The sequence below is a fragment of the Cydia pomonella genome, chromosome 9 (genome assembly GCF_033807575.1).
Source record: "Cydia pomonella isolate Wapato2018A chromosome 9, ilCydPomo1, whole genome shotgun sequence".
Taxonomy (NCBI): domain Eukaryota; kingdom Metazoa; phylum Arthropoda; class Insecta; order Lepidoptera; family Tortricidae; genus Cydia; species Cydia pomonella.
Genome location: NC_084711.1, coordinates 4,135,729 through 4,146,962, shown reverse-complemented (window position 1 = coordinate 4,146,962; position 11,234 = coordinate 4,135,729). Strand labels below are relative to the sequence as shown.

The window sequence follows — 11,234 nt, the reverse complement described above, 5'->3', positions numbered from 1 at the left end:
AAATTGACAGATAATCAGCTGAGTTTCCATGAAAAATTAAATAATTTTCTGTTCTATAATTAAATAATTTATTATGCAAAAGACGACATTAATAAGTACGCAATAAAGTTCATTCTTTGAAATTGAACATAATTATAAGTTTTATGTTTATTTTCATATCTAGATTCATATCATATTCGTATGTTGTTGTTACCAATACTGAATTTTATAATTTACTAAAAATATTAAGTTATTCGTATACGTTATAACTGTAAATCAATCAAAATGGGTAAAAGACAGCATCAAAAGGACAAAATGTTTGTATCAATCTTTACCGCTGGAATATTTCGTGTAAACACCATTTATACAACTAAATATTGCTTTCAGGTACTTAACGTACACAGAGTGGACAACTCTGTACGGGGGCAAGCGCTCAGGCACGGCTGTGGAAGAAGACACGTCTTTCAAGAGGCTTCCATTCGACCACTGCTGCCTGTGCTTGCAGCCGTTCGAAGACCCTTACTGCGACGCTGATGGAAATGTGTTCGAGCTCCAAGCATTCCTGGAGTTTATAAAAAAGTTTAAAATCAACCCAGTTACAGGGAAGGTACGTATGTCTACCTTTTCAAATGTGATCATGAAGAGATTGTGCACAAACAAAATTAACCTCTGTGTACTTTTACTGCCATCTGGATCCCGATGTTTATCATTCTGTTTTTTTTTATACTACCGCCTGATGGTAAGCTGTCTCCGTAGCCTATGTACGCCTGCAACTCCAGAGGAGAGCTCTGGCAACCTTACTTACTGGCAGGAACACAACACTGATTAGGGTCTAGTGTTATTTTTCTGCAGTTTTCTGTACTTCCCCAGTTGGGCTCTGCTCTAGATCTGGAATGATATCCGCTGTGCTGTGCCCTACCACATAAAGCGAGATGACATTTACAATGCCCATACCTCTCTTTTAAACAGGGCCGCATTGAAAACGCTCTGTAATTTCTCACATACTTAATGCATTCCATTAGTGGGAAAAACTCCTAATTTCAACAATTATACATTTATTTTCCAGAAAGCAGATGTAAAGTCATTGATCAAATTAAATTTCTTTAAAAATGCACAAGATGATTACCATTGCCCAGTATTGTTCAAGAACTTCACTAAGAATTCACATATAGTGGCAATCAGGACTACGGGAAATGTGTTCTCATACGAAGCTGTGGAACAACTTAATATTAAGGGAAAGAACTGGAAGGATTTGGTCAATGATACACCTTTTGTTCGATCTGACATAATAACTATACAGGATCCAAGCCATCTCGGCAAATTCAATATATCAACCTTTCATCATGTGAAAAATAATCTCAGAGTTGAGACAGAAGGTAAGTTCTATTTATTAGGTGGGTCCACACAGAGTGAGGCAATTTCCTTATGCACAAACCAGCCAGTGTAGACGTGCCTCGGCTAAGGCGACGCGCGCGTTTTCGTCGCCCGAGCGTGGTGCCTGTGTGGACCCGCCTATTTTCTATATAAAAGGCAATGTAGGGTATATAAAGGTCAGGCACCTTATGAGTCCAAGAGGATGCACATACACCCCTCCGGTTTTTAAGATCCAGAAAATGAGATATAATTCCTGAAAGGTTACTTGTTAGTTTCCATGTTAATTATAAGTAAAATTTATTCACCAAATACAATACAGATTATAACAGTAGAAATTAAATAAATAAATAAATATCTGGTACAACAAAATTAACTATGATAATGATAAATTTAATGTTAAATCCATGTTAATTATGTTTTAAACTGTAAAAATAAACCAAAACTGTAAGTTAAACCCTGTTGCTACTGGTGGGAACCTATAATTGGCTCTTTGTTATTTACATATATAACTATTGTGCAATTGATAGCTGTTGGTTCTCCAAATAATAAATTAATTAATGAATAAACCAAGTTTTTATTTGTTTACTAAGTTAGAAATTATTTTATTGTATTCCAGAGGAAATTGCACTGAGAAAGGATCCACATGCAAGACTCAAGTCTGTCTCGGCCGAGACTAAAGATATTCTTAATGAGCTGGAAAGAGATTATAAGGCTCCTGAAGTAAAGGAAACTAAAAAGGAGGTATGTGTACTTGTTGAAACAATCTTCAAAACATGATATCTTGTCAGGCATAAGATAGCTATGTAACTAGAGTCAGATCAAGCTAAGTTGGCAGCGATTTTGATAGCCCAGCTTGTCCAAATATAATGCCATAATTTCATAGAAGTTTGACGTTTAAAATAACACTTGCACAGTCTGGACTATCAAAATCGCTGCCAACTTATCATAGTCTGATAGAGGTAGTGGATAAATATTTGCAAAAATGAGTCTTGTAGCCGGCCTAATAGTACTAAGAGCAACAAAGCTTGTCTTCCTGCTTCGTTGGTTAGAGAGTCAGATGTCAGTAGTTTATGTAAAAACCAGTAAGCTTAGCACAGGAGTGCCCCCGATAGTATCCTGCCATGAGATAGACTACCCGTCCCTCTCTGATTAATACAGTTAGAATAAGAAGGGTAATCTATCTCGCGCGCAAGATACTGCTGTGCGAAGCGTACAGTGGCTGTTTTACACAATTTTCCGCTTAAGTTACCAAAAGCATACTTATTTAGGATGCAACTAGGAAAACACTGATATAAGGATGTGGATGATAGATTGTTAATCATATGATGCAACAAATTTTAAATTTGTAATGGACTATTTTAGGTAGCAGACAAGTTCAATGCAGCCCACTACTCAACTGGGATGGTGGCGGCTAGTTTCACATCCACCGCAATGGCGCCCGAGACCGTACACGAGGCCGCCATCATTGCTGCCGATGACGTCAAGTACGATAGGGTCAAGAAGAAAGGTATGTTTAATCTCAGGTTGCAGACAAGTTCAATGCTCACCACTCTACCGGCATGGTGGCGCTAGTTTCACATCCACCGCAATGGCGCACGAGACCGTACATGAGACCGCCATCATTGCTGATTGCTGCCGATGACGTCAAGTCCGAGAGGGTCAAGAAGAAAGGTATATTTAATCTCAGGTGGCAGACAGTTCTATGCTCACTACTCCACCGGTATGGTGGCGCTAGTGGTCAACATTTATACAAGTATTACCTATGGCAAATAAGCTTACGGTCCGCCTGGGTAAACGGACACAGCAGCCTATAAAGACGCAACTAGTGTTACAAGCGGGTTGCCGACAGTTATATGTAGAAAAGTAGTGTGGTGAGTGGTGACTGGTTAAGAGACAAAAAGAAGGACCCTGACAGCGAACAAAGTGCCTCCGAGGGAACTCTGTCACCTTTATATTTTAATAAAATTAAATTACTAATAGATTGCATTTTAAGAACATGTATTTCATAATAGTATACATATGTCGTCGGCAGTCACGGTCTTTAAAAGCGACTGCCTACGATTTCATACATTTAGGTCCTCTATTTTACCGTATATTTCGTAGACGGTACAAAAGGGCCGATGCCGTGGACTTCCACTGCAGTCTAAAAGCGCCAAATAGAATGGGTTAGTTATTATTATATAATTATATAATTATAGGCGAGCAGCTATTTAGCTTCTAGTTGTTGAGTGAAAAACGTAGTAGCATTCGTTACCTATTTGAATCAACCCACTCTCTAAACAGGCTACGTCCGCCTGATCACCAACTACGGCCCCCTAAACTTCGAGCTGTACTGCGACGTCGTGCCCAAAGCCTGCGACAACTTCATAAAGCTCTGCAACAACGGCTACTACAACGGGACCAAATTCCACAGGTCTATAAGGAACTTTATGGTGAGTTCTTTAATTTAGCGACATCTACTGTGGTAATTGGAATAGCTAATTTGCTTTTGTGATAAAAGATGGCGCTGATAAAGGTGGTTGCTTTGTAAATCACGGTATCAAAGTTCCTTAAAGAGTTTCAAACAGTTTCAACTATGTCAATTGTATTATAATCCAATAAAATATATATAGATTTGAGGATCACATGAACCCGCCGCCAACTGCCGCTTCCATACAATCGAAATTATGCTCTCATTTCAAAACGATATGCTGAAATTACATTATACTTTACTATTACATTTACTTATCGTATCTATGTCTGATACTGGTTTTCGTTGCTAAAAATTGTTATACAAAGAACATTTTCCTACTACGTGTTCAAAAGAAACACTTTTCTTTAGATCCAAGGCGGCGATCCAACTGGCACGGGTCTCGGTGGCGAGTCAATCTGGAAGAAGCCCTTCGAAGATGAAATCAGACCGAACCTGTCCCACACCGGGCGCGGCGTGCTGGCCATGGCTAATTCGGGGCCCAATAGCAATGGATCGCAGTTGTAAGTTATTGTTATCATGCAAGATCATGTCTTTTGAGAACACTAACCCTCTGACTACAAATAAAAATAAATGAAGCTAGAACGAAGCTCAGTAGCTAGCGCTGTAAGACAATTACAATTTGAAACTTCACTCAAACGCCAAGCTCACGGGCGCAAGCAAGCTACTATAAACCTTACTCGAAAGTGTGAAGGCGTCCGCCATAACGCCTATAGGAGTCCTTGGCGCTGTGGGCACGACGGCACACGACACCTTTAGGGGTTCTTGGCAATCAAAAGGTTAAATAGAAATTGTAACTACTTGAACTTGTGTGTGTACTTGTTGTGAAATATAACTATTAACTGCTCTGTTCGTTTTACTAATAATTATTTGGTGCTTTATTTCGACCATCCGACAAGAATGTTGTGGCCATTGATGATAATGATGGTGTTATATAATAAGTACAGTAAACATCCCTGTTCATTAAAATGTCTAAATGTTTATTTTAAATATATTTATTCTAGCTTCATCACATTCCGCTCGTGCAAGCAATTGGACGGCAAGCACACGATATTCGGCAAGCTGGTTGGCGGAGTGGACACACTCAACACCATGGAGCAAATCGGAGTGGACAACAAGGACCGGCCCATACATGACATTATTATTGAGGCTGCACAGGTTTTCGTCGACCCGTTCGCTGAGGCTGAAGAACAGGTATTAATAGGCGGGTCCACACAGCGAGCATACGCGCGAGGCAATTTCCTCACGCAAAAAACGGCCAGTGTAGACGTGCCTCGGCCGAGGAAAACGCGCGCGCGGCCTCAGATGAAGGACGTCTATACTGGCCTTGAGAGAATTGCCTCATGCATATACTCGGTCAGTGTGGACCTGCCTATTGAGGAATTTGAGAACTATAGTTAGAAAAAAATTACAATGATTGTTTGTACGCTATCTTTGATCCCCCCCAGGGGCAGGGCCACCAAATAAAATGAGCCTTTTGTTGAATACCATTCACTAAGATAGAAACATTAGGAGTTAGCCTTTCTGGTCAATTTTCTCCAAGGCTGTTGATAGGTCTTGTAAATACATTTGAAAATGAAACCCATGAAATCCTTTCATGTTCAGTGTCCTCTCTCTTTTTCAGCTTATGGAGGAGAGAGCAGCAGAACTAAAAAAACAGGCAGAAGAGGCTGGCCGAGGTGTGAAGCCTAAGAAGGCTTCCACACAACCTCTCAAAGTATTTAGAACCGGAGTAGGCAAATACCTAAATCTGGAAACTTCCGGCAGCAAGGCTAGGCCTGATGAGACTCTGGCCAAGAAGCCTAAGAAAGAGGGAAATTATAAGTTTGGAAGTTTTGATGCTTGGTAGATTAGAAACATGAACTTGAGTAATTATACCCAATGTAATTAGTAGGGCTTTATAACAGAGCTCTAGAGTAAAAAAATACCATTTTCACTACACTATTATGATGGCACAAGTTGCGTTGGATTTTAGCACTCTGTTATAACAATATCAATCTCTACTCTGTGACTTGGACTCCAAATAGTTAAATAACAATTTTGTAACTCATAAGTTGTAAATATTTGTAAAATAAAACCAAATTATGACTTTATTTTCCTGTTTTATTTGTGTAACTCATATAATTTAAACACAATTAAGTACCATTTCATAATATCATTATAGATGACTTATAAATTGAGTAGATTAGAAATTATAAGTTAACATGTTATAATATTCTTAACATCTAACATAATAGGAGTACAATATATGCATTCAATCTAATACAACTAAACATTTTATAGTAAATTGAGTCAAATATATTTGGCATCAATGATACAAAACTATTACTGACTTATAAATAAGGCATATAATACTATTTTTTACATTTTCAACAGATTCAATAACAGTTGATTATAATTGTTCTTTTTCAATACCAAGGATGCCTAAATAGCAATGTAAAGAGCAAACAGAGCTCTCCAGGTAAAAAGTGTGACCAAAGGTGAAATTTGTTTTGATTATGGGATTAACAATAATCATTTGATAATTTGTCATACCCATTTTGCACACACAGATGTAGGGGTGACCCAGTGAGAATTATCACTTCACAAACACAACATTGGTACAAACTGTTTCTTGTACCATCCACTGTATCCTGAACATACTCCTGTCAAACTATATTCTGGACAAACTCTTCATAATCATAAACCAACAGCTGGTCATTTCAACTCATACAAGTAAATGCATCAGTTTTAATTTATTGTGGGGAAGCTTCAAGTGTCTCTCACTTATACATATTTACAGGGCAAACATCCAATATTGAACCATGATTTAAAGTGCATAAATATTGCATGTAAAAAATATGCATGGCAGTTGTCAAAATTAGGTCAAATATTAACAAATAAATAACATACTAAGCACCACTTGCACCATCTCACTAACCCGGGTTTAAGTGGTTAAAGTGTTAACCCAGTGTTAAATTATACTGGTCACTTCTGGTTTAACCAGTTAATCCTGGGTTAGTGGGATGGTGCAAGTGGCCTTAAGACACTTGTCAATAAGGATCTATTTTACTAAAACAAATTGTTCCAGTGCTCCTAAAAATGACAAGACAGCTTGAACATCAAGCATGAGTCTTTTTAATTATAGTTGGTTCGTCTGCGACCAGTCCTCTGCTTGTCAAATCTCATTTCCATCTCTTCCAAAACTTTGGGAGTGTACCTCACTACCAACTTTACAGAGCCAACAGCCTGCTTCAGTAGTTCTACAGCTTTCTCGTGATTCTCACCTTCCACGGACACGCCGTTAACTGATAGCAGCTGGTCTCCCCTTTTCAGTCCACCATGACGATCAGCAACGCCACCAGGTATGATTCTGGAGATGTATATAGGGGAGTTTTGCTCCTTACCACCCATTACGTTGAAACCTAAACCTTCTTCGGTTTTCGGGAGTTCTACAACTCTCGGATGAGCATGGCCTTCGGCGGCTGCGAATGCAGCCACGGTCGCTTTGGCTGTGGCTGAAGCTCTAATGTCAGCCGAGCCCTGGATATCTACAGTCTCGTAGACGTGCTCGTATACCTCCCGAACAGCATTCAGGAAATCACTTTGCAACACTTTCTGCAAGGCAGCGAGTTTAGTAGCTGGGACTTCACCACTTTGTTGCAACTTTTCCAACAGCTCGATGGCTCTCTTTATGTCCCTGGCTAAAGTCAACTGCTCTCCTGTAGTGCTCATATTGTTTTATAAATATAGCACTGTTCACAAGCCAGGGATCTCGAAGAATTTATTTTATTTATTCAATCGATACAACTACGAAAGATGAATAAGTGCGCACGTTCAGAAACTACATTTATATAATAATGTACGCATACCACACTACACAGTGAAATAAAATAATAACAATTAATTTTAAAATATTTTGTTCAATAAATTTAAAATACTACATGTGAACAATTTTGTCTTTTACTGTATTATTGCAAAGTAAAATACATACTTCACGGAGTTCACGGACCTAGAAAATAATCTCCATGAAATGATTTAAAAAGTGGCTGATAAATATAAAAAAACTAGAATTTGAACGTGCTAGGTGTGACAATGTAAGCTATTTGAGTCACGAGTTCATTTTCCATTGATTTAAGACGATCAAATCAAAGTTTCAAACCGCATGAGTTTATCACTGACGTCTGGCTGTCATTGATGACAAATCCAAACAATTCGCTATTTGCCATATTTAGGTTGTTATTTCTTGCATTTTCGTTGCAGTATTTTTAAGTATTATTCAGCCATAAAATGTTTATTGTTGCTTACTAGTAGTGCCAAAATAAAAAGCTCAAGTTAAATAGTGATAGTGTGAAAGATTTCTGGAAAACACCATGGATGATTTGGGTGAGTTAATTTGCTGTTATCATAACCTGTTTTACTTGCTCTGGTGTCTTAATGACGTGTTTTATTGCAAAATTCTTGGGTTCGTGTCTGCTAAATTTACGTTACAGGGCTAACATTTTTAGAACGTCTCGATTTAGGACTGAATCAACTCATTTTGGAAAAGTGCAAATTAGATCATCCAGTTACATTTATCTTCGTACCTGGCTTCTATTTAGCCCAGTTTTCACCATTTCTTTCCCTAATCGTTTTTATAGTTCGCTTAATCTTAATTAAACAAAAGTATGAGCTATAATAGCCTACTTTAATATTAAGCTTAAATAAACTTGTTTCTTAACTATATTAATTATACTCTATATTGTGCGTCACTTCACATTCAGTTTATATTCGTATAGTACTGAAATAGTGAATCATCAGGGCCATTCATCACATTATTGCCAAGATCATGGTCAAAGGTCCAATGTTCAATTTAGAAGTTCAAAGTTAGAATGTTATGAAGCTATTATAAATTCAACTGCAAGCGAATCTTATGACTTATTTTAGCATCTAGTTTAACAATACAGTATCTGCAGATCAATGAGGGAATGCCTTGGTTGCTTCAACATTATTTTGATACATGGCGCGAAGAAGTTGGTAACTCAAGACATAATTTTTTTTTTAACTTTCAATAGAATTAGGTACATAAGTTTAAAATTTCTTCCTGCTATTTACGAATTTGTCTACTAATATATGCATTTTTTACATTAGATAAGTATGTAACTTTTCAAAGTATGAAATATAATTTAGTTAAGTTTGTTTTTATAACCAATCTGAGTAGTTAAGGAAATTTAGTTCTTTAAGGAAAAATAAAATTTAATATTGGATACAATTTAACATTCACTACAAATGGTGTAAGTGATTCAAATAAGGATAATATAAAGGTTAACTAAAATGGCCTTTAAGTATTTTAATTATGAAGAATTCAAGTTCAAGTTTATTTATATAAATATTGGCTTTTAGGGTTTAAGTTAATGGGTGGAAGTTCCTATCACCATTCTAAACTTTACCTATAAATAGATGCTTCGACTGAACCATCCACCATCCTCATCATGTTAGTAATTCAATACCTACTGCTAGGTCCACTTTCCAGCATGTAAGAAGAGGTTGTTGTAGTTTTTTTATAACTTCACCCAGGGTTCAAACAGATCCTAGTATATAGAATGAATTAAAGATGAAAAAGATGCAGAAATTTTCCAAAAAGTTGAAACATGTTGAGTTGGGACACTTTCATCACAATTTATAAAATTTCCCATCATGTAGAGTTCTCATCATCAGCATTCCTAATTTTGATTTTTGGTAAACCCTTCATCATCTGTGACCACAACCAGTTGTGACCACAAACTGACATAATGTGGTTGGCCAATAGATTTACTTTTCCGTACCTGCTTACTATTACTAAGATCTTTCTATTCATGGTAGTTAATCTGTATGGAACTCTCTTCAATAGGTTAGCACTCTCATAGTCTAGAAAAGTATTTTTTTGTTACTAACAAACTATGGACACTTATTTGTCTGAAATAAATGCATTTTATTTTATTTTTTATTTATTTTTAAAAGCCAGTAACTGCATGCAAATTATATTTTTATTAAATAGGAACTACCCCTGCATTATTCATTTTTCGAATCTTAAAGAATATTCGAATTCCGACACTGCACGCTGGTCGTTTACGTAACACGCCGGACGCCCTCATCGTTTGATTAATGACGCCTATTCCAACGCGACATAACATTCTATCTCCAAATAATCCTATAGTCACGTAAGACCTTTTATGAGGGTAGAAGGACGGCCCCGCCTTCTAATCGGGTAGACGCCTGGCCTATAGACAGGGTATACAGACTATGTAAAGGTCGTAGAGACGATTAGCCTATTTCGTTTGAAAAGGCTTCGTTGTGTAGTGTAACGCATTTTATGATACAAACAAGGGGTTTAAATTGTTGTAGAATGAAATATGTACCTACCCCTACTAGTGTTGGTAGGAACTCGAGTATTTTGAGTCTGAATTTGAAGAACTCTACTCGTTTTTACGAAACTCGGCGCTTAAAAAACTTCCCAGTCTTTTAAGTCCCGAGGCGAGTAATTTATTGAGTATTTTTTAAGAGAGCTCAAAAGGACTCGAGCCTCCGAATAAAGACTCCGTCAACAATTGCATAGCATAGGTTTAACCTAAATAAAAGTAAAGAAATTTTGCGTTATTGTATTATTTGTGTGCTATAACTAACTTATTACTTAAAGACAAAGCATTTCGAAATTTTGCAAACAAAAAATTGAGAGTCCTCTGAAAAGGACTCAAGTCCCTACAAAGACTCGAGTCTCTAACAAGTTGAAAAGAACTCGAGTTAAGACTTAATATGTCAGTCTGAAAAACTGAGTCGACTTTCAAAGCCGAGGACTCAGAGGACTCGAGTCTTAACCAACACTACCCTAATAGTGTAAAGTAGTTGACCTTATTCGTTCATATTTTTGATTCACACCTAATCGTAAGCTGCTCTAAAAATCGAGTCGAATTCGAACCACAAAACCATCCTCTTTGATCTGGTTTATGTCATATTCATATTGTGTCAATTACGCCTTTGAATTGTAAAAATTCTTGACCTAGTGAGTGAAATTTCGCAAACGAGGACTTTAGATGCACGACAGCCGCAGGCAACGCGAGTTTGCAATTTTCTTACCCCCGGAGTTACACAAAGTTTTTCACCACACTTGCAAAGAAAAAACTAAATTTTAAGCGAGATAATTCTTAAATGACGGTAACATTTCAAATATTCGGCGCGTCATATTGTAATTCATTGACAGGTTAGGCATCGAAGACACAGACCTACAAAAGATCTTAAACGGCTACTAAATTAATTAAATTAAATATTTTTTAACATAAACAATACAAATAAATGATTACACTTAGTGTTTTGAAAGTAAAACTCATTTATACCTACGCGGTTGGTATGACTTAGTTTTGCAATTTAAAAAGGGAGTTATAGCTTTTTTTTACAATCATTTATTCCCCCGGGATCA

At 37.1% G+C, this 11,234-nt stretch overlaps 3 protein-coding genes and 1 long non-coding RNA gene across 4 annotated transcripts in view; 3 read left to right on the top strand and 1 right to left on the bottom strand.

Moving 5' to 3' along the window:
- LOC133521176 (uncharacterized) overlaps nt 1–11,234 on the top strand; it is a 293,381-nt gene that overhangs the window by 66,754 nt on the left and 215,393 nt on the right. The gene's annotated exons all lie outside the window — the stretch shown is intronic.
- Nucleotides 141–5,916, top strand: LOC133521164 (RING-type E3 ubiquitin-protein ligase PPIL2). The gene is made up of 9 exons (XM_061855975.1): nt 141–296; nt 367–586; nt 1,046–1,355; nt 1,970–2,094; nt 2,716–2,860; nt 3,637–3,785; nt 4,175–4,326; nt 4,828–5,017; nt 5,448–5,916. Exons 1-9 carry the CDS (start codon nt 265–267, stop codon nt 5,670–5,672), a joined length of 1,548 nt encoding a protein of 515 aa, XP_061711959.1. The 5' UTR covers nt 141–264; the 3' UTR covers nt 5,673–5,916.
- LOC133521174 (protein lin-7 homolog C) lies at nt 5,906–7,689 on the bottom strand. The gene has a single exon (XM_061855985.1). It carries the CDS (start codon nt 7,535–7,537, stop codon nt 6,941–6,943), a length of 597 nt encoding a protein of 198 aa, XP_061711969.1. The 5' UTR covers nt 7,538–7,689; the 3' UTR covers nt 5,906–6,940.
- The window catches only part of LOC133521163 (paxillin), a 95,337-nt gene continuing 92,146 nt past the window's right edge, over nt 8,044–11,234 (top strand). The window contains exon 1 of the mRNA XM_061855972.1: nt 8,044–8,188. Within this exon, the coding sequence (XP_061711956.1) occupies nt 8,176–8,188 (13 nt within the window). The 5' untranslated portion in view covers nt 8,044–8,175. The remainder of the gene's footprint in view (nt 8,189–11,234) is intronic.

Excerpts from the sequence above, each read along its gene's own strand:
- LOC133521174 (XM_061855985.1), bottom strand. The coding sequence starts at position 7,537 with ATGAGCACTACAGGAGAGCAGTTGACTTTAGCCAGGGACATAAAGAGA.
- LOC133521164 (XM_061855975.1), top strand. The coding sequence starts at position 265 with ATGGGTAAAAGACAGCATCAAAAGGACAAAAT. Across the intron at positions 587-1,045 it reads TCAACCCAGTTACAGGGAAG|AAAGCAGATGTAAAGTCATT; the intron begins GTACGTATGTCT and ends TTTATTTTCCAG. Across the intron at positions 4,327-4,827 it reads AATAGCAATGGATCGCAGTT|CTTCATCACATTCCGCTCGT; the intron begins GTAAGTTATTGT and ends TATTTATTCTAG.